The sequence below is a fragment of the Pogona vitticeps genome, chromosome 5 (assembly GCF_051106095.1).
Source record: "Pogona vitticeps strain Pit_001003342236 chromosome 5, PviZW2.1, whole genome shotgun sequence".
NCBI lineage: Eukaryota > Metazoa > Chordata > Lepidosauria > Squamata > Agamidae > Pogona > Pogona vitticeps.
The window spans coordinates 177,856,743-177,876,395 of record NC_135787.1 but is presented as its reverse complement, the minus strand read 5'-3'; the positions used below and the strand labels follow the sequence as shown (position 1 = coordinate 177,876,395).

General features: G+C 44.2%; 1 protein-coding gene across 4 annotated transcripts in view; it reads right to left on the bottom strand.

Moving 5' to 3' along the window:
- The window catches only part of TMTC1 (transmembrane O-mannosyltransferase targeting cadherins 1), a 210,272-nt gene that overhangs the window by 10,522 nt on the left and 180,097 nt on the right, over positions 1-19,653 (bottom strand). For all 4 annotated transcript variants that reach the window (XM_078376280.1, XM_072999904.2, XM_078376279.1 and 1 more), the window contains 6 exons: positions 17,720-17,822; positions 5,523-5,658; positions 4,723-4,867; positions 4,425-4,562; positions 2,711-2,833; positions 960-1,037 (listed from right to left, as the gene is read on the bottom strand). In XM_078376280.1, coding sequence (XP_078232406.1) covers positions 960-1,037; positions 2,711-2,833; positions 4,425-4,562; positions 4,723-4,867; positions 5,523-5,658; positions 17,720-17,822 — 723 coding nt within the window. The remainder of the gene's footprint in view (positions 1-959; positions 1,038-2,710; positions 2,834-4,424; positions 4,563-4,722; positions 4,868-5,522; positions 5,659-17,719; positions 17,823-19,653) is intronic.

Genomic DNA, 19,653 nt, shown 5'->3' with positions numbered 1-19,653 from the left:
CCTTATGTAGTAAAAGACAGCTGTTCTTACTGTAGTATCTCACACATCAACTTCCTCTTCTTCCCTGTTTGTTGTAAGGAAGTAAATGAGGCCCTAACATGCAAATAGAGAGCTCAGGAAGCCACCTCTAAGGAAACCCCATCAATATAATAGGGAAAGTGATCTATCATGTTCTAAATTTGAGCTGACCATTTGATCTAGTTTGACCATCAACCACAGTCATCATCCTCGGCTCTTCTCTATGCATTTGACTGTCAAAATAGGCATTTTTTTTAACGGAACTTTCCTGAAAACCCTTCATTTATAGGAAATCTGTCTAAGAGTCTTATTGCAATTTTATGAGGACTGTTTACCTCATGAAGTACATTTTACATTAATGGCCTGATACAACCAATATGATCTTCAGGTTTGGTTGTTTTCTGTTCCTTTTTTGATTGTTTTGTCTTTCTCTTTTAATGACATAAAAGAAAAAAGGGGGGAAATCCAGAGAATTAGATTTGGCAGTAAAACAAATGGCAATATCCCGAGTGAACTTCCTATCTGAACTTCTCCTGGCTCCATCTTTCACAGGTTTTAGGCTGGCAGCCAATTTCTCTTTTATTCCTTCAAACTTTCAATGGTGTTTCAAGGGTAACTGCTGCTTTACTGTTTTATAAAATATTGTTTTAATCAGGAGACAGCTATCCATGGCCCTCCGAGTGTAGCTGTTCCCACTGGCCCCAGCCAGAGCGACCCATAGCTTGGGCTGATTTACAGTCGTACTCCAGCAACACCAAGAGAGTTAAATGTTCTTCTTCTTCAACCCTTCTTCTAAAGATTTGTTTTATTGTCCCCAGTTTTATTGTACTAAGAATATGTTTAGGATTGTAAACTACCCTGAAAGCACTGTAAATTTACATAGGGATCATTTACTAACATTTTCTGAAAAGGATGAAAATGAGATCTGTGATTTTTCTTACCTTGATATGCTCAATCCCTCCCATGTTCATCCAGGCTTGTGCTTGCTCTGGATTAAACTCTACAGCCACGTTATAGCTCTAATGAAAATGAAAATAGAAACTAAACGTTAGATCACTTGCAGCCACATGGTGAAAATCTTCGTAGGACTACGTGGCAACCAGATATCTGGGGGCTGTTCTTCTCAGAAATCCTTGCCACTGGCAATGTTGTGGATGATGGGAGTTGTAGTTCAACATCAGCTAGCGGCCCCATGATATAAAAGGATAGAAAAGAACTTCGCTGACATTCCTCTTGGTTTATATTTACTAGTATTTCCACAGAGAGTTTCATGATATTTTCCCCTGTCGACAAGGGATATCATTCTGCAGGGTATGGAAGGCTGTCTCTCATGAAATGCAGGTTGGAGGAAGGGGCTAGGAAAGAAATAAAGGACAATTTCTTATAGAAAGCCAGCTGACGAGGTTACATATATACATGAGGGAAGGAGTGAGGCTCTGCTCCACCTTGGATTACAAACGGGAGAGAATATTGGAGTTTATGCTTCGTTGGAGGACAATATTGTGAGTTGTCGTAGATAACAAGCTGAGTATGAACCAATAGTGTGATGTGGCTATAAAAAAGGCAAATGCTATTTTAGACTGCAATAATAGAAGCATAGTCCCCAAATCCCATGTGGTGCTAGTCCCCCTCTATTAGATCTCATTTTGAATACTGTGTCCAGTTCTGGACAATGCACTTCAAGAAGGATGCTGACAAACTGGAACAAGTTCAGAGGAGGGCAACAAGGACAATCAGGAGGCTGGAAACCAAGCTTTATGAGGAAAACCTGAAAGAACTGGGCCTTGAGAAGCAAAGACTGAGGGGAGATATGATAGCACTTTTCAAATACTTGAGAGGCTGTCATACAGCGGAGGGGCAGGAGCTGTTCTTGATCATTACAGGGTGCACGACTTGCAACAATGAGTTCAAGTTAAAAGATGCCAGATTTTGTCTAAATATCAGGAAAAACATCCTAACCGTTAGTGCAGTACGACAATGGAACCAATTACATTGGGAGGTGTTGAGCACTCCAACGCTGGAAGCATTCAAGAGAAAATTGGACAACCATCTAACAGATCTGCTTTGATTTGGATTCTTGCATTGACCAGGAGCATGGAATTGATGGCTTTATAGGCAACTTCCAACTTCATTATTCTGTTGCAGAAGCTCCTATACCAAGAGCACTGGGGCATTTAGCAATATAATTTAAACACATTCATCATCACGAAAACAAGCATGCACACATAGGCAGACAAGATTCCAAGGGAATCTGAATGAATAATTAGACCCCCTTTTCTAAATAAAGGTACAAGTAGTTCCAGTGCAGCAAACTGGGGAAAGGAGGGTATGGAATTTACCTCTTTCATTGGGTAGCTCATTGCTTTACAGTCCTCAAAGACATGTGCTCATATGAATGTACTGTGTACCAAGCACCTTAAAGACTAAGTACAGTATTATGTCACTGAGTTAGGTATCACCCAAAGACTGAGAGTTCAATTCCCCACTGTGCACCCTAGAAGAACCAGCCTGTGTGGTCCCGGGCAAGCTGCACAGTCCCAGGGCACTCTCAGAAGAAGGGAAGGGTAAACCACTTCTGAGTACTCTAGAAAACTCTGGAAAGAGCTGCCATATGTCAGATTAACTTGACAGCACACAATTAATATTAAAGGGATATGACGTTTTTTGTTTTTACTTCATCCTGAGTTTTTACCTCAAAAGCTTTGTCCAAGTGATTTTGTTCTCTTAGCTGGTTTCCTTTAGTGAAAAAGAGCTCTGATACAACTTTGGGGTCCTTTGGTTTCAGCTGTAGAGCTTTGTCTATGGCTTCAAGTGCCTGCACAAACACACAGACACACAATGACAAACATGGGTTGTCTGACCAAAACTCCCAAAATATTTTGATAGTTATTCCAAGAGTTGATTAAATGGCTCCTGTAGGGTAATATATGAATAAGACAAACAGGTGTTTTCCTCAGAGCTGCAGTTCCCTTGGTACTGACTTGGTACCAGAGTTTGGAAAAGTTACTTTTAAAAAGTTACAGTTGTCTTTACAAGATGCAAAACATTTACCACTGCTTGCAAATAGCAGCATCAATATGCAATACGGTTATCTGCTTCATTCTTTAATTTGTTACATTTGTTTTGGCCATAAAACTGAAATTTTAGCAATAAAAATTTTGTATCCTAAAAACCACATGAGGAAGGAAGTTGGAAGATGAAGTTTCTCACCTCCTCTTTCTGTCTAAGAAGAGAAACAGAAAAAAAAGCCCATGATTACATCTAAAACACTAGTAAAACAAAGCCATGGTCCAGGCAAATGTTGGGGGCTTAAGAAATCAGATTCTATGCGTAAATCCTCAAGATTGATGACAAAACAAAACAAGGTAATTTGCAAATTACTTGAGGTAAGAAAAGCTCCTGCTGTGGGCTCTGATGCTTTAAGCAATTAAGGCATTCCCTTAACTAATCATGGGCTAACTATGACAATTTTTTTCCTGAACTAAAAGTCCCTTTAAAAGCCTCTTGTGATCACCAGGAGAGCTTTCTGAACAGTAAGAGCTATGTCCTGAGTGTGGGGCAGCAGCCAGGATCCTGAAGGGCTGCGTCTTAGGAAGCTCCCAGCTTGCCACAAATCAAACGGAGTTTCTTTCAGCTCCATTCAACGCAACCCAGACTCTTCAGAGTTAGGCCTTTTTGCACAGAGGAGTGCAAATAGTTATTAGGCACAACACATTACAATGGCTTAAAGTAGCTGCCTGGAAAACAGTAGATTTATTGCTGGGGTGGAGATGGAGGTATGATTGGGAGTAGGGGGCAGTAGAAGAGAAGGGGTTTGCTACTATCAGCTAGGTAAGCCAGAAACAATCAGCAAGGGCAATTAGCTGCAGTCCATGTACAAACCATGTGAAAACAGTCGGCTGGCTTCAGACCTACTGCCATGCATCTTTGTAAGACTACCTCAAACAGAGAAGGGCATGAGCTGGTTTGTCCCAGTTCATCTCTGCTGCTCCCCTCCCCACCTTCTCCGGATCAAACAGCCACACCCCAGGCCCAGCTTGCTTGTTTTCCCCACCTCCTTGGCTAATCTCCCAGTCACAAGCAAGAGCACAGATTTCTTTGCCCCGTCCTTTTGTCTGAGTGGGAGATCAGCCAAGAGGGCGAGGCAGAGAAGCCTGAGCTGTTGCCAGGACTGGAAGATCAGTTGAGGAGGAGCAGGAAGCTCGCACGCTGGGCCTGATTAGTGGCTGATAGAGCCAAAGGAGGTGTAGGAGGGGAGCAGCACCACCACCTGTGCTGCCATCTTTACAAAATGGGACAAACTGCTTCATGCCCATCTCTAATTTCAAATTGTCATTTGTACTAAATTTGATTCCCCCAACCCAACATTTGGCTGGCGGGCTTTCCCACTGGCATGGCAAGTGTACCTTGTTGTAGTTCTCTTGTTTGCTATAAATGGCCGACAAAAGGCGGTAACACTCCAGGCACTCTGCCTCTTCGGTCACAATATGAGTGGTCATTTGTTCAGCTTCCTTTGTTTGTCCCATCATTGCCAAAACCTGAGCCTACGAAAAGCAAAAGACAAAGCTGTATCTGCCACAGTCATCACGGGACTTGACACCCCTCTCCCTTTCCAGCTGTTAGAATAGTGGAAGCCCTTGTGTCTAGTAGAAGTTCACTGACTGCCATTAGATAGAGTCAGAGGTAAAGGAAATGAACACTCACCAAGGCTAGCCGGGTCTCTTTATTGGATGGCTGCAGTGCTGCAGCTTCCCTGTAAACCTTTAATGCGTCTTCATATCGTCCTGTGTTGTAATACAAAGCTCCCAAAGGGGTCAGGATTTCAGCCTTCCGTGTTATTTTCAGGGCCCTAAAGAATGTAATGATTAAAAAAAGAGAGGGCATGGCTGAGCACAAGAAAGGAAACAGTAGGAACTGAAAACCTTCTGCTAAAAGCTCCAAAATAGACATAAAGCCTTGTTTAGTCAAAAGGGAGTGTTTTGTGTCTTCAACCTCTCACTGCTTTTCCACTTGTCTTTCCTTTCACTTAGCTGGCTGGACAGCTCAGCGTTTTAGACTACCTGGTTGTGGAGCCAGATGTTGGGAGCTTAATCCCCCACTGTGTCTCCTGGGGCCAGCCTGTGTAGCCTTGGCCAAGCTGCAGAGTCCCAGGATGCCCCCAGAAGAAGAGAATGTAAACCTAAGTGCTCTCTACCTAGAAAACACTGAAAAGGGTCAGCTTAAGTCAGAATGCACTTGATAGCACATGATGATGATGATTCCTTTCAGTTGATTTCCCACTGATCCCAAGCTCCTATGAAAGTGTTCCAAATTTTATTTTTAAAAGCCTGAAATACTCCCATTGCAATAAATGCAAAAATAAAACTACATTATCTGAATGCTTGCATAATTCATTCAGAGAGAAAACATTTGTGTTCTCCTGATGTAAATATGGGATTCCCTGGAAGCAGATACTATGAAATTAAAGGTTACAGAAAGGCAATCGACTTTCTGTGCTTCCTCACCGTTTATACCACGTTTCTGCATCTTTATTCTGCCCCAAGGAACGGTATAACCTGCCCAAGTTCACCATGGCCACGTGATGACTGGGGCTAAGCTGGATGGCCTTCTGGTAGTGGGAAACAGCAGTCTCAGGCGATCCTAAGAAAGAGGGTTGGATTAGAATGGTCCTTATCAGGTCCTAGACTCTATCCAGAGTTTTCAGATTCTTTCCACTTCTCAGTTTGGACCCACTGAATTCGTCTAAAATAAATTGTCTTGAACAGTACATCTTAAAATGATACTTCCACATCGCCACAGGGTGGGGCTGGTCTACTGCATTTTCCATGGACAAAATGTGACAAGGAAATACATTACAATAGGGAGACACACAAGCTGTGTGCAGACTGATTAAGCCAAATCATTCATCGGTGTCTTATATTAAAAAACAAAACAAAACCGTACGCCACCACTGTGCCGAAGCTAATTTTTGTCCCAGAGAAAAGTGACAAATTGCTAACCTTGGGAAGTAAACTGGCTATTTAAGATAAATTTTCCACATGAATCCAAAGCCCGTCATATGGAAACATCTCCCACAGCAGTATGCATACATAATCTGCATGCGAAATGCAAATAAACATGTCAAGGTTAAAAATAACTGAAGTTTAAGATCTGTAAAGGCGGTAGAGGAGAGAGAGCGATGTTAGCTGTTAGACTGACTTTATTTGAAAATTTCAATCATGCTTTCAAGCCCGAAATATATTAACAAGAAGCAGGGTGAACGATGCAAGACCTATGGGCTAATGTTTTTATTTACTGTGAGCTCAAGGCCAGACTGCATTAATGGACATCATTTAGAACTTTCCTTGAATACTGTTCAGAAGCTACAACTGATGCAGAGCAGAGCTTGGAACAATTACTTTTTCAGCCTGTACTACCCAGAATTCCCCGTTCCTTGAGTATACAAGCTGGAAGAGTCTGGTAATTATATATATATGTAGGGCTTGGAGATATATTTATCTCCAAGCCCGATTAACACAGTAATCATTATCTTTGAGACTGAATCTACCAGTTAACATATTTACTCCAAAGAGACAATTATTCCAAGGTCCAGTATTACATAACGTGATTGGTATTGTGATACCACTACCAATCACATTATGTAATACTGGAGCTTGGAGCTCATGAAGGATTACTTTTTAATTGTTGCTGGAATAGAGGCATCTACGTTATCCTCCACAACTGGGGGTCCTGAAGCAAGACTCTTCCAGTGGGGAATACTGCTATCTTGATTCCACTTCTTCTGTCCCATTCCTCTTTTCCTGTGGTGACCTCAACCAGTCTTTCACGTCCACTGAGGTGTTCTGGCCCAACATCTTTATTCTCTCTGGGGGTAGGGTGGACACACCTGTTTCCAAAACCTGCTACATTAAAATTTCCAGTGATTTCTATGTGCAGCTCTCTCTTATTTCCTTTTGTCAAAATGGCTTCCTGGTGTGAGTTAGGAATGAACCTAATGACATAATGGTTGTTGTGGGTTTTTCGGGCTTTCCGATGATTGCTTCTACCAAGGGTGGTCCTTCCATTCACTTCAGTGAGGCCACTTGCTCAGAATCAGATGATACAGCACCATGTGGAGCCTTGTTGCTGTCCCCCCCGTCCCCCCGTCCCATCCTGGTGTTCTAGAGAGGGGCCAATCCTCCGTGCAGCTCTTCAGAGCCAGCTACACCCAAATGTTTGGCTCTGATGGATCAGGCATTTGGGAAATAGCCAGCTCTGAGGAGAACTGTGCCAAGCCAACTGCTTTCTGCAGCTGACTTGGCTCTTTATAAGCCTTCTTGGGGTAAATGGAGGGTGGTGAAGATGCAATGGGAGTGCTGAGCTACAAGGTGATGGCAGATCTCCCTGCCTCAGGAATTTATGCCTCTCCTCGTTCTTCACTTTCCAGCCAGTCTATGCCATGCCACTGAGTTAGCTATTGTGAAGGTCAGGCCTGTAGGATTTTCCTTTCAGTGTTTTTTAAAGCAATCAAACCTTGTGGGGGAGCACATATTATGTCATTTTAGTTGCGTACAGGAATATGTGAGGTGGGATTAAAAAGAAATGTGATTAAAAGGAACCATCATGTGTGAAACATTACAGGAAAATAAGGGGGAAAAAGCAGTGTGGTCCTTACACAATACAAAGGCAAGAGTAAGTAATATCTTTACTAGATTACTAAAAATGCTGTGTTTTTTTTAAAAAAAAAAAACCTATACTAGTTTTCATCTGGCCGGGCAGATATTGTGGATGCTACATTAAAAAAAACAACAACACACAAACTCTGGAAAGACATGGCCCATGTCCATGCCAGATCTGTTTCTTAAAAGTGAGTTCCAAAATGCAGGCTGCCATAACATGTCAACAGCATATGTTTCAAATTCCACTCCTGGTGGCTGTTGGTTCGAATCTCGTTCTCAACTTATCAAAGAAAGAGCTGTCATGTTTTCAGCATTTCCCGCTTTGCCACTGCCTTCTTTTGAAACTAAATGTTCTTCCTAGTCCGGTGACAGAGGTCACACAGACCTTTGACAAATCAACTAGGCAATACTGTTTATTTGGTTAACTTTTTTATCCCTTTAAAGCAGGTCACGGAAGGTTATTCAAGTATCTCTCCAACTCCTTCAAGGCAAAAATCAAAACCAGAAATGTTTGTCTGGGTGTTATTAGTTTAGGTGTTTAACAGATCGGGGGCATTATTTTGCTATTTCCAGAGCAGATATGGCCCAAGCTGGACCCTGGGGCAAAGATCTGACCCTTAGGCCCACCAAAGTTGTTCACTCCTGATCTAAAAAGTGATATGGTGGACAAAAGATAAAGGAGGCCCTTAAAAATAGGGCAAGACCATGTTATTTCAGTCAAAGCACTCTGGCATTGTGAAAGGAGGGCATGGGACTGGAGTGTTTTCCCAAAAGTATTGTGGAGATTTGCATTGCAAGGCATTTACTTAAAGGTTTCAGAGAAGTTGAAGGTGAGAGCAACGAGTCCTTTGGTCAACCCTGCTAGCAGGAAAGCTCAGTTAGGAAGAGAAAGCTTTGTCACAGTTCCTAGCATTTAATTGCTTTGCTTTCCACAGGTGCTGTCAAAAACGTCTTTGGGGAAGGTGGGTGGAAGAAGCTATATGACAGTATGAGGGCAAAGCTGAGTGAGTGGCAATCTCCTCAAATCATCCCCAGGTTTCTTGTGCCCCTGTTGCTGGAGGTGATACTAATAATCCCACAATCCCCCCCCCCAATCTTTATTACCAACCTAGTTTTCTTCTTATGGCTGGGCTAAGCATTCACAAGCGCTATTTAGAAGGTTATGTTTCAATATAAAGGGCTCCTAGATCTTTGGAAAAAGAAACACACTTACTTGGATGCCAAAGTAGAATGCAAATTATGATACTAGGGGTGGGGTGCTGTGGCCCTCCAGATGTGGGTTGGGCTGCAACTCCCACCAAACTACAATATGGAATGGTGAGGAATGATGGAAGTTGCAGTCCAGTATTGTTATCCTGCTATTTGCTATTGTTTTGTGCCATCAAGTCGCCTCTGACCTATGGAGACTCTGTGGATGAAAGATCTCCAAAATGCCCTGTCCTCAACACTCCCCCTCAGCTCTTGCAAATTCAAGGCTATGGGTTCCTTTAGGGAGTCGATCCATCTCGTGTTTGGTCTTCCTCTTTTTCTGCTGCCTCCAAATATCCCCAGCATTATTGTCTTTTCCAGAGAATCTTGCCTTCTCATGATGCGCCCAAAGTAGGGCAGCCTCAGTTTCAACATCTTTGCCTCCAGAGATAGATCAGCCTACATTTGATTCAATTGCCTTTCTGACAGTCCAGTCTCCACAAAGCTCCCCTCCAGCACCACATTTCAAATGAATCCATTTGGTTTCTGTCAGGTTTCTTGACCACCCAGCTTTCACACCCATACATGGTGACAGAAATACAAGAGTGTAGATGACCTTGGTCTTGGTCTCCAGTGATAGATCCTTACACGTGATGGTCTTTTCTAATTCCTTCATTGCTGCCCTTCTGAGTCTCCAGTTAGATCGGTGACTGAACTAAGGGACAGAAAATCTCTAACGATTTCAATTTGTTCACTGTCAGCGTTAAAGTTGTGCAGTTCTATAGTCATGATTTATGACATCCTGTTACAAGTTATATAATTATGAATTATGCTATCCTGATATATGCTACCCTTAAACTCTATTCAGTACATGCTGCAAAACATATTTCGTGTTTTTTCCCCCCAAGATGGCGCCGGTAGCGGTCGGCTAGTGTTTTTCTCCACCGCACCGGCTTCCCTCTTGGGCCCTTTTCACTATTCTTGCTTTTCTTTTCTTTCTTTCCTCTCTTTCTTTTTTCTTTCCTCCTGGTCTGCCTCCCCCCACCTTGTTATCTTTGTTGTTGGTCGCTGGATTGAGAGCGGGACGGCAAGGGCTAGAGCTGGAGCTCAAACGCGGGGCTGCGGAGCCTCAGCTATTTCGGCGGAGCGTGGAGCTCGGAGGCTCGGGAGCCTTTTTCCCAGGAGGAGGTGGGTGAGCTGGTGGGGAACGGGTTTTTCGGGACTCAGAGCGGAGGCTGGCACCAAAGGGGAGAGGATTTGAGGGACCTGGAGGCTGCAGGTGCGGTGCCCCCCCTTCATCCCGATGAGCTCGCCCGAGCCTGCCCGACCGCGTGGCTGTTACTGGAGACTGGAGCCGGGACCGCTGGGTTTCCTGTGGCTGGTGGTGGCGGTTTTTGAGGTCCGGGAGCCCCCAAAGTCATTGGCTGAGGCAGAGTGGACCACCCAGGCTCTGGTGGCAGGACGGCAGGGAAGAGTTCTTGGGCGGCCGTGGAGGAGAGAGAGCAGACTGCTGTGGATCTTGGCTGGGCGGTCGCCATGTTGGGTTCCCGAACGGCAGCATTCCTCCTAGAACTGGACTGCTCACCCTGCTGCTCTTGGACTAACTGCAGAGACACCACACTCCCTTCCCAAGGAAGGGTAAAGGAAAAGCCAGGGACTGAATATCTCTTTGCCTGGACTTTACTGTTCCTGATGCTCCCTATGCTCATTATTAAGTTCTATGTGATGCAACCCGTGACTAACACCCTCACTCCATTGTTCTTAATGTTAATACCATCAACTTTAACAACTCTGAAAATTCCAATAACATCAAGACCAGTAAAACTTAAAAGGACAAGATTAAGAGGCGAAGGAGGACAGACCTGGATTATATGTGTGTGTGGGGTAATTTCTTGGTGGTTTTAAATTTAATTTTATATATGGGGCTCTTTGTATTGAGATTTTAATTTTAATACTGTATAACTTTGTATTTGTTTGTGTTTGTATTTGTCTTGCACCTTTGTTTAAGTTGTGGTATTATTCAGGGTCTTGTTTACTTTCTTTCCTCCTCTGTTGATATGGAGTGGAAGGCCTGCTTGCCCAGCGAGGGGCCTTTTAACATCCCGGTGATCACAGGTAGAGGGAGATACGGCGTTGGCACAATCCCTACTCGTGTCAGAAGAACAACAAACAGATGTCTGAAGGCTGTCTGTTGTTCTGAGACTGTGACCAACCCTCAGTATCGAGGTAGCCAGCTCAGCCAGCCTTCCACTCTAACTCTGGTGCTGTTGAATGCCAGGTCTGTATCCAACAAGCCCCAGGTGATTCACGATCTTATCCTGGAGGAGGATGCAGACCTGGCACGCATAACCGAGACGTGGATTGGTGGAGAGGGGGGCCCTCCCCTGGCTCTTGTTTGTCCATCTGGTTATGCTGTCCAGCACCAGGGTAGACTGGAGGGGGAGAGTAGCCATTGTTTATAAATCCAGCTTGGAGGTTACTAGATGCTCCTCGGTGGTAAAGCCAGGTCTAGAGGCACTCCACGTGTCGATTGGGGCCAGGGATGGTATTGGGATTTTGCTGGGTTACCGCGCTCCCCGTGATACAGCCACTTCCCTTCCGGAGCTGACCGAATTTGTCTCTGCGGCATCGTTGGGATCCCCGAGGCTTCTGGTCTTGGGTGATTTCAATGTGCAAGCGGGGGCAGAAGTATCCGGGTCAGCTCTTGAGTTCTTAGAAACCATGGCTTTCTTGAACATGTCCCAACATGTCAATGGCCCCACCCATGTGGGTAGTCACATGTTGAACCTGGTTTTTTCCACCAATTGGAGCAGTGTGGTCTGATGGTGACGGACCTCGTGTCAGTCCCTTTGTCATGGTCAGATCACCACCTAATAAAATGTAACCTCACAGTGGCTCTCCCCCCTCGCAGGGAGCAGGGACCTATTTCTATGGTCCACCCTCAAAGACTACTGGATCTGGGTGGATTCCAGGATGTCATGAGAGGGGTGATGGCTGACCTGGCTAGTGCTCCTGTCGATGCTCTGGTTGACAGCTGGTCTGCCACTGCCGCCAGGGCCATAGATACAATCGCGCCTAAACGCCCTCTCCATCATAGAGCTCGGCCAGCTCCCTGGTTTAACCAGGAGCTTCAAGCGATAAAGCGAATAAGGAGAAGGCTAGAGCGTAGATGGAGGAAGAACCTGATGGATCATAATTGGATAGCTGTTAAGGTCACAACTAACCTTTACCTGAATAAGGTAAAGGCTGCATGTTGATCATTCTTTGCTAACCAGATAAGTGAAATGTCCAACCAGCAGGCGGAATTATTCCGTATAGTGCGTGACCTATCCGGAACTGGTTCAGGGGATAGGCCTCCTCCTAGTTTTTCACCTGACCAGTTTGCATCCTTTTTAAAATCTAAAGTGGAGGCCATCCGCCAGGAGCTCTCTCCTTTTTCAAATACAGTGAGTCGAGCAGAGATGTCCAGCACTCCGTCTTGCCCAGTGATTTTCGACTCCTTTCACCCTGTAACGCCTGATTCTGTGGTCAGGGTGCTTGATCGCTGTCGAGCCACCACTTCCTCCTTGACTCTTGCCTGGCCTGGCTAATCAAAGCAGCCATGCCGAAAACAACAGAATGGGCCACAGCAATAATAAATGGGTATTTCCTTGAGGGCAGGTTTCCATCTGCCCTCAAGGAGACATTCATTAGGCCCATTAGAAAGAAACAATATGGCGGCGGACAAGATTGGCAATTATAGGCCCGTCGCCAATGTTTCTTTCATGAGCAAAGTGGTCGAGAGGGTGGCGGCTGATCAGCTTCAGGCCTACTTGGATGAGACAGATGCCCTGGATCTATTCCAGTCGGGCTTCAGGCCGTGCCACGGTACAGAGACGGCATTGGTCGCCCTGTATGATGACCTGCTGAGGGAGGCTGACAGGGACAAAGTGTCTCTGTTGGTCCTTCTTGACATCTCGGCAGCCTTTGATACCGTTGACCACAGTATCCTCCTGAGGAGGCTCTCCGAGTTGGGAATTGGTGGCTTGGTACTAGCCTGGCTCCGTTCCTTCTTGGAGGACCGACCCCAGAGAGTACAGCTTGGGGAGAGTGTCTCGACCCCGTGGAATCTCAATTGTGGGGTCCCACAGGGGTCGATTATCTCCCCAATGCTGTTTAACATCTATATGAGACCGCTGGGTGGGGCCATCAGGGGATGTGGAGCATCCTGTCATCAGTATGCTGTTGACACCCAGCTCTACATCTCCTTTTCACCAACTGCAGGTGATGCTGTCCTGTCCCTTCAGTGCTGCCTGGGGGCCGTACTGCAGTGGATGCAGGAAAATGGGCTGAGGCTGAATCTGGACAAGATGGAAGTTCTGAGGGTGGGTGCCCCTGGGGTTGGTGGCCTGGGTGGCTCTCTCACATTTGGGGGGGTGACCCTCGCTGCTAAGAGTGGGGTTCACAGCCTGGGGGTACACCTGGACCCGACGCTCACCATGGAAATCCAGGTGGCATCGATAGTTCGCACCGCCTTTTTCCACCTCTGGCGGATTGCCAGGCTGCGACCCTACCTTGATACGGGGGCGCTCACTACCTTGGTACATGCGCTCGTAATCTCGAGATTAGACCACTGTAATGCGCTCTACGTGGGGCTGCCTTTGAGGTTGATGCGGAAACTTCAGGTGGTGCAGAATGCAGCGACCAGACTCCTTACCAGAGTGAGAAAATACCAACATATTTCTCCTGTTCTGGCCAAGCTGCATTGGCTGCCCATACGTTTCCGCATTGACTTCAAAGTTCTAATGCTCACTTATAAGGCCCTAAACGGTTTAGGACCTCGATACCTGGCGGAGCGCCTGCTCCCACCAAGATCTACTCGGATCACCCACGCGAGTCGGGAGGTGAGGCTGAGGAGCCTGACACCGAGGGAGGCCCGGAGGGAAAAGACACGAAGCCGGGCCTTCTCGGCGGTGGCTCCTCGCCTTTGGAACAACCTCCCTCCGGAGATTCGCGAGGCCCCTATGCTGGGTACTTTCAAACGCCAGTTGAAAACATGGATGTAGACCCAGGCCTTCCCTCCTGTCAACTTCTGATTTCTTTTGCTTTGCTATTTATTATTTATTATATTCCTGCACTATTTGTTACTGTTGTATGCTAATGTTTTATGTTTTTTAATTCTTTATGATATGTTGTAAGCCGCTCAGAGTGGTAGAATATACCAGATGGGCGAGATATAAATAAATAAATAAATAAATAAATAAATAAATAAATAAATAAATAAATAAATAAATAACATGGCAAAGAGGGGTTGAGTAAGTGTACAGGTGGGTCCCACTGACCTGTTCACTTAAGCTTCTGGTGGTTGAAGACTGATTGGCAACCATTTGTATTGCTCCATTATCGATCTTGATTTATATATATTTTGCATGCTGTACTATTACAGCTTTCAGAGATTTGGTAACTCAACCCACCCACATTATGTTGAACTACAAATCCCATCATCCCACCAATGCTGGCTGTGGATAACTAGAGTAATAGTCTAACACAGGGGTCCCCAAATCCCTGGTCCGTGGCCTGGTACTGGGCTGTGGCCTTGACAGGACCGGGCTGAGGAGACAGATCTCCCACCCCCCCACAAACTGCCCCCATGCATGCCCACATAACCCACCCACCTTCGCAAGGGTGCCTTGGCCATCTGTGCATGTGCGAGTGCCCCTGCCTACCTGTAAGCGCGGGGGGTGCCCTGCCCTCCATGCACAGACCCCGCGCCCCCCACAGATCCATAGTTTGGAAACGGTTGGGAAGCACTGGTCTAACACATCCCATGTTCCTCAAGTTCAGAAAGACTGTTCTATTTTACAAATTTTCTTTGATTGCTTTATCTGTTCTTACCTGATTCACTTGTTCTTTTGATATGCATCATGTTTCAAAAATACTTTAGGGACTTTTGTACAGGATTTAATATCCAAGTTCTACCCGGGTCACACGGGCGAGCCGGGAGGTGAGGCTGAGGAGCCTAACGCCGAGGGAGGCCCGAAAAGAGAAAACAAGAAATAGGGCCTTCTCGGCGGTGGCTCCTCGCCTGTGGAATAATTTACCTCCTGACATTCGCGGAGCTCCCTCGCTGGGCACTTTCAAGAATCTACTAAAGACCTGGATGTTTCGGCAGGCCTTCTCACCAGATTATTTTTGATTTTCTTATTTTTTATTGTCTTTTTATTTTTACCTGTTTTGTAATTTGTTGTTTTATTTTTATTGTATTTTAACTTTGTTGTAAGCCGCCTAGAGTAGTCCTTCGCGACTAGATAGGCGGGATATAAATAAAATAAATAAATAAAATAATAAAAAAAAAATAATATTGTTATATACAGAATGTAATAGTTTTATATTGTTTTTTCATGTTTTCATCAGACTGCATTGAATGCCACAGTTACAAGACAGACAGATGAATACATATGTACAGTGGTGCCTCGCAAGACAAATGCCTCGCAGGACAAAAAACTTGCAAGACAAATAGTTTTGACATTGGGGGTTGATGATTCACAAGACAAATGTTCCTATGGCCATGCTTCGCAAGACAAATGTTTTCCGTTTTTTGTTCCTGCCTCATGTTTGCTGATTTTTAAATGTTTTTCTATGATGTTAAAAAAGTTTTTTAATTGAAATTTTTGAAATCATCTGCACAATATATATGGCTTTAAAGAGCACTTAATAAACCCTTTGTAAACCAAATTTGACTTAAAAAGTGAGATATAAATGAGATAAACATTTCAAATGTACATGAAGAATCTGTAAAATTTTGTAATAGCAGATTTCAAAATACTTTTTGACAGTATTTTAAGGACTTGTAATTTTATCAGCCAACGAACTATATGAAGTATGGATCTTTATTAGAAACATGGAAAAGATCAACATGATCCACACTTCAGTTGTCTGCCTGAATTTATTTTGCCTGTTGTGGTTTTTGACAGATTCCCCTCCAAGCAATAAATGTACCTTTTTCATATTTGAACTTTGAGATGCGGTGGACAGAGTAGCTCAAGGTCCAGGAACAGAGCAGTTTTCATGATCAACAGGGTCAGCCATATATCTCAGAGCTGTTCTGGTTAAGCAACTGGGAAATGTTACTTCCTTTTGACAACTTCATGCAGAATCTCCCAGGCATTCTGAGAGAGTTCTGGAACTGTAGTCCAAAAAGAGAACTTTTTTCCAGCTCTGCTCTGGAACCACCACCCACCCCACCTTGAGTAGAAAATAAAACAGCAGGCTGTTTTACTTTTCAATCTCAGCCAATGAATAACAAATAATGACGTAAACTGCCTTGGGTTCTTTTAGGGAGAAAGGTGGGGTAAAATACTTTAAATTGATTTTTAGAATGAATAATATGCCATTCCTAGAGACATTTTCTATTTTGTGGGCACCAGGAAAGGAACACAAACCATGCAAGATGAATCTGAGGTAAGGTAAAGGTTCCCCTTGACGTTTAGTCCAGTCGTGTCCGACTCTGGGGCGCAGTGCTCATCCCCGTCTCCAAGCCATAGAGCCAGCGTTTGTCGGTAGACAGTTTCCGTGGTCACGTGGCCAGCGCGACTATACACAAAATGCCATGACCTTCCCACCAAAAACTGAAACACTCCTTTATTCTGCTATGAACCTTCTCCAGAGGAAATGCCATCCTTATCCTCCAGGACACTATATTGGTTTTTGACCAAAACATGCCTGAGTGCAAAGACTCATGTTATTATACTGCAGCTGGTCCTCAGTGTCCCCAAGCCAAAGGCAGCTGCTTTGCCACCACATGAGCAGCTGCAGACAAGTGGAAGAAGGAGCCTGGGCATCTGTGGCTTGGAGTAGTCGTCTTGCATTAGCATCAGGATATGGTGCAGAACACTTGCCTAGGCCCAGAGAGAAAGGAAGGCAATGCTCTGCTGGTTTGAAAAGAGAAATGAGCTCCAGGAAGATCGCAGGCTGGGAAGTGCTGCTAATTACGTATCTTTTCAAATGCATGCTATGTGACTGGCCAATCCACTGGTGGATTCAGCAGTTATTAATCAACAATGCCCTCCTAGAGTTGTCTATTGAGAGGTAAGTCCCATCGAGTTCAATGGGGCTTACTCTGAGAACCGTGCATCCCCTATCTAGGCAGAAGTGAGCGCTGTTGGATCTAATGAAATTTACACTCCGGTAAGCGTGCACAGAATTACAATCTCAGTTACTTAGGGATTTGGGGTCTATATCAGATATTAACTATAATGCACGTCTTGAAATTAGCACTACAGAACCAGTATCTGGAAAAAATATTGTCTTCACCATTTGTTTAAGTAGATCTTCTCATAACCTCTGTGGCTGATTTTTCCTTTCTAATTCCCTACTAGCATCGTACGTGGCCTTGTTCGCTCTCACAGACAATTAAGCTGGTTGGCTAGAACCACATTAAGTCACTTATGGACACCCACACCATGTTTGGGTCATATGTTGCATTACAGTGTGATTAACAAACCTGCAGAGGTCATCACAACTAATCAGAGGCCACTGAGGACAAATGAGGCCAAGATCAGTGAGGCAAACGAGAATACATGCTGCAGAAAAGCTGCAACATTAGCAGACAGGAGACTGAAAGGTGCTGAAAAGTTCTGAAGCAACAGAAATACAATTGGAACAGATGACAAAACTGCCAAAATGAAAGCATACAAAACTAAGTAATTCCGTCCAACTCCCAACCTTTTTTACACAGAAAAAAAGGGAAAACACTCACCAATGTTTTCAGTTTTGATGAATTTTGCAGTGGCAACAATCAAGCTTCCAGGCATCTAACAGGAATGAGATTTTAACAACACTACATAGTATACAAACGCTGGCTTCTTTTTACTTACCAGTATCAACTAAGAAAACTCCATAGTTGTTATGCAGGTCAGAGCTCTCTGGACAGTTCTCTATTCCAGCCTGATATACTTCTTCAGCATCTTTTAATTGTTCCTTAACACAAAAAAAGAGAATTAACAGAGATTGTAACCCAGAGGGCAATCAGCTGTGCTATTAATGCCATTTTGGACATTTCTTCTGTAGAAATACTTTCTGCTTATTTTGCATGGAGTGAAGTGAGGGATCAACCTGTATTCGTCTGCAAGGAAATCTATGATATAGTAAACCATAAAAGCCAACACTTGACTTCAGAGAGTAATACCAACAACCATACAAGGTTGGCTCCAGGTTTCACATGGCTTCAGGTGAACTGTCCTCTGGTGGACTCTTTCCAGTGTCGGTAGGCCCTGGATGCAGGCTACATGAAGTATAGATTAGTGACACCATGAGTGTCATTATTTTCTACAGTGCATGGAGCAACAGTACCTCAGAGGTATCATAGGATATTTAAAATAATGGATTTCACAAACAGCCTGTAGGGTAGCCATTGGTCTTACCCTACAGAGGACAACCCTCTACTTCAGTGGTTCCCAGGTGTTTTTGGACTACAACTCCCAGAGCCTTCATCACTAGCTGTGCTGGTAGGGGTTTCTTGGGAGTTGCAGTCCAATAATATCTGGGTTACCCAAGATTGGTAACCACTGCTGTAATAAAAATGGCTGTTCACTCCAGGCCCGGTTTAAAACTAATAATCCTAAAAAGAGAAAATAATAGTCACATTCTAGGTGGATGGTATATAAATCTGATAAACAAAACAAACAAACAAACAAACAAATAGCTGCTGATTAACATTAATACCCAGATACAAGGCTACGGTTAGACACACTGAAGTCCTAAAATACATCATGTATGAAGGGTATTTCCGAGGTTTGAGATGTAGTAATTTCTGCTGCTTTTTATACTCAGAGTTCCCGGATAATCTGAGGTTCTAACCACTGTTGGCCCATGGCCCTGTCACACTGATGACCCTAAACTAAAGCTTGTGGATGAATCCAGTGCTGCTTGGACTACAAATGGACTGGGGATACAGATCCAGTATGGTGAGACATACTACATCTTCTAATTACAGTTAATGACTTTGAGAAATGCACCTATACATATACACTAACAATGTAACTCCAAGTTAGTGAGAACATGGTGCATGATCCAAAACCAGGCAAAAACGACATGCTAGGAGGAGAGAGAGAAAAAACACTGACTCACTCATTCTAGAGTGAACTTTACTCATTCTGACCTTTCAGAACCAGTATGTGACCTGAAATTCAATTCAAAATTTCATTTTCTGAGTTCTTCAGTAGAGTTCTTCCATCAAACAAATGTACATATTAGGGGAAAATGCACTCCAAATGGCATATAACTATGAAAATAATATAAAAGTGCATCAAGAAACAGGCCCACAAAATGTATATATTATATTGCACAAAAAATTGCATGTATTAGCAGAGATGTACACAAAAATACATACAAATCTTCATGAGCTCTATCCAGCAAAGCCAATGGAAAGAATCTTAGGAATTTCTGATAAGGTATGTTGGGAAGTCCCCCCATGCTATAAATAATCATGGGACTTTCAGAGATAGTGGCTGAGAGCTTGACTCCCTGCTGCGCCTTCCCAGGATAAGGGGCAGTCAAAGCCATCTGGAACCTGTACACCTGATGAGGTTACCTGCCCTGCCATGTACAACCATGGTAAGGTGCATGGCTCCAAAGCATCAAGAGGACAGCTTTTTAAACCACCTCTCTGAGTACCTGTTGCCACAAGTTAGAACTGACTTGAAAACACGCTCTCATTGTGGTTGTGGTGGCTGTTGGTGTTAGCAGGTCTCGTCAAAATGAAGGTTTTCTGAAGGAACATTTTGGTTTTAGATAGCAACCTGGGTTTTAA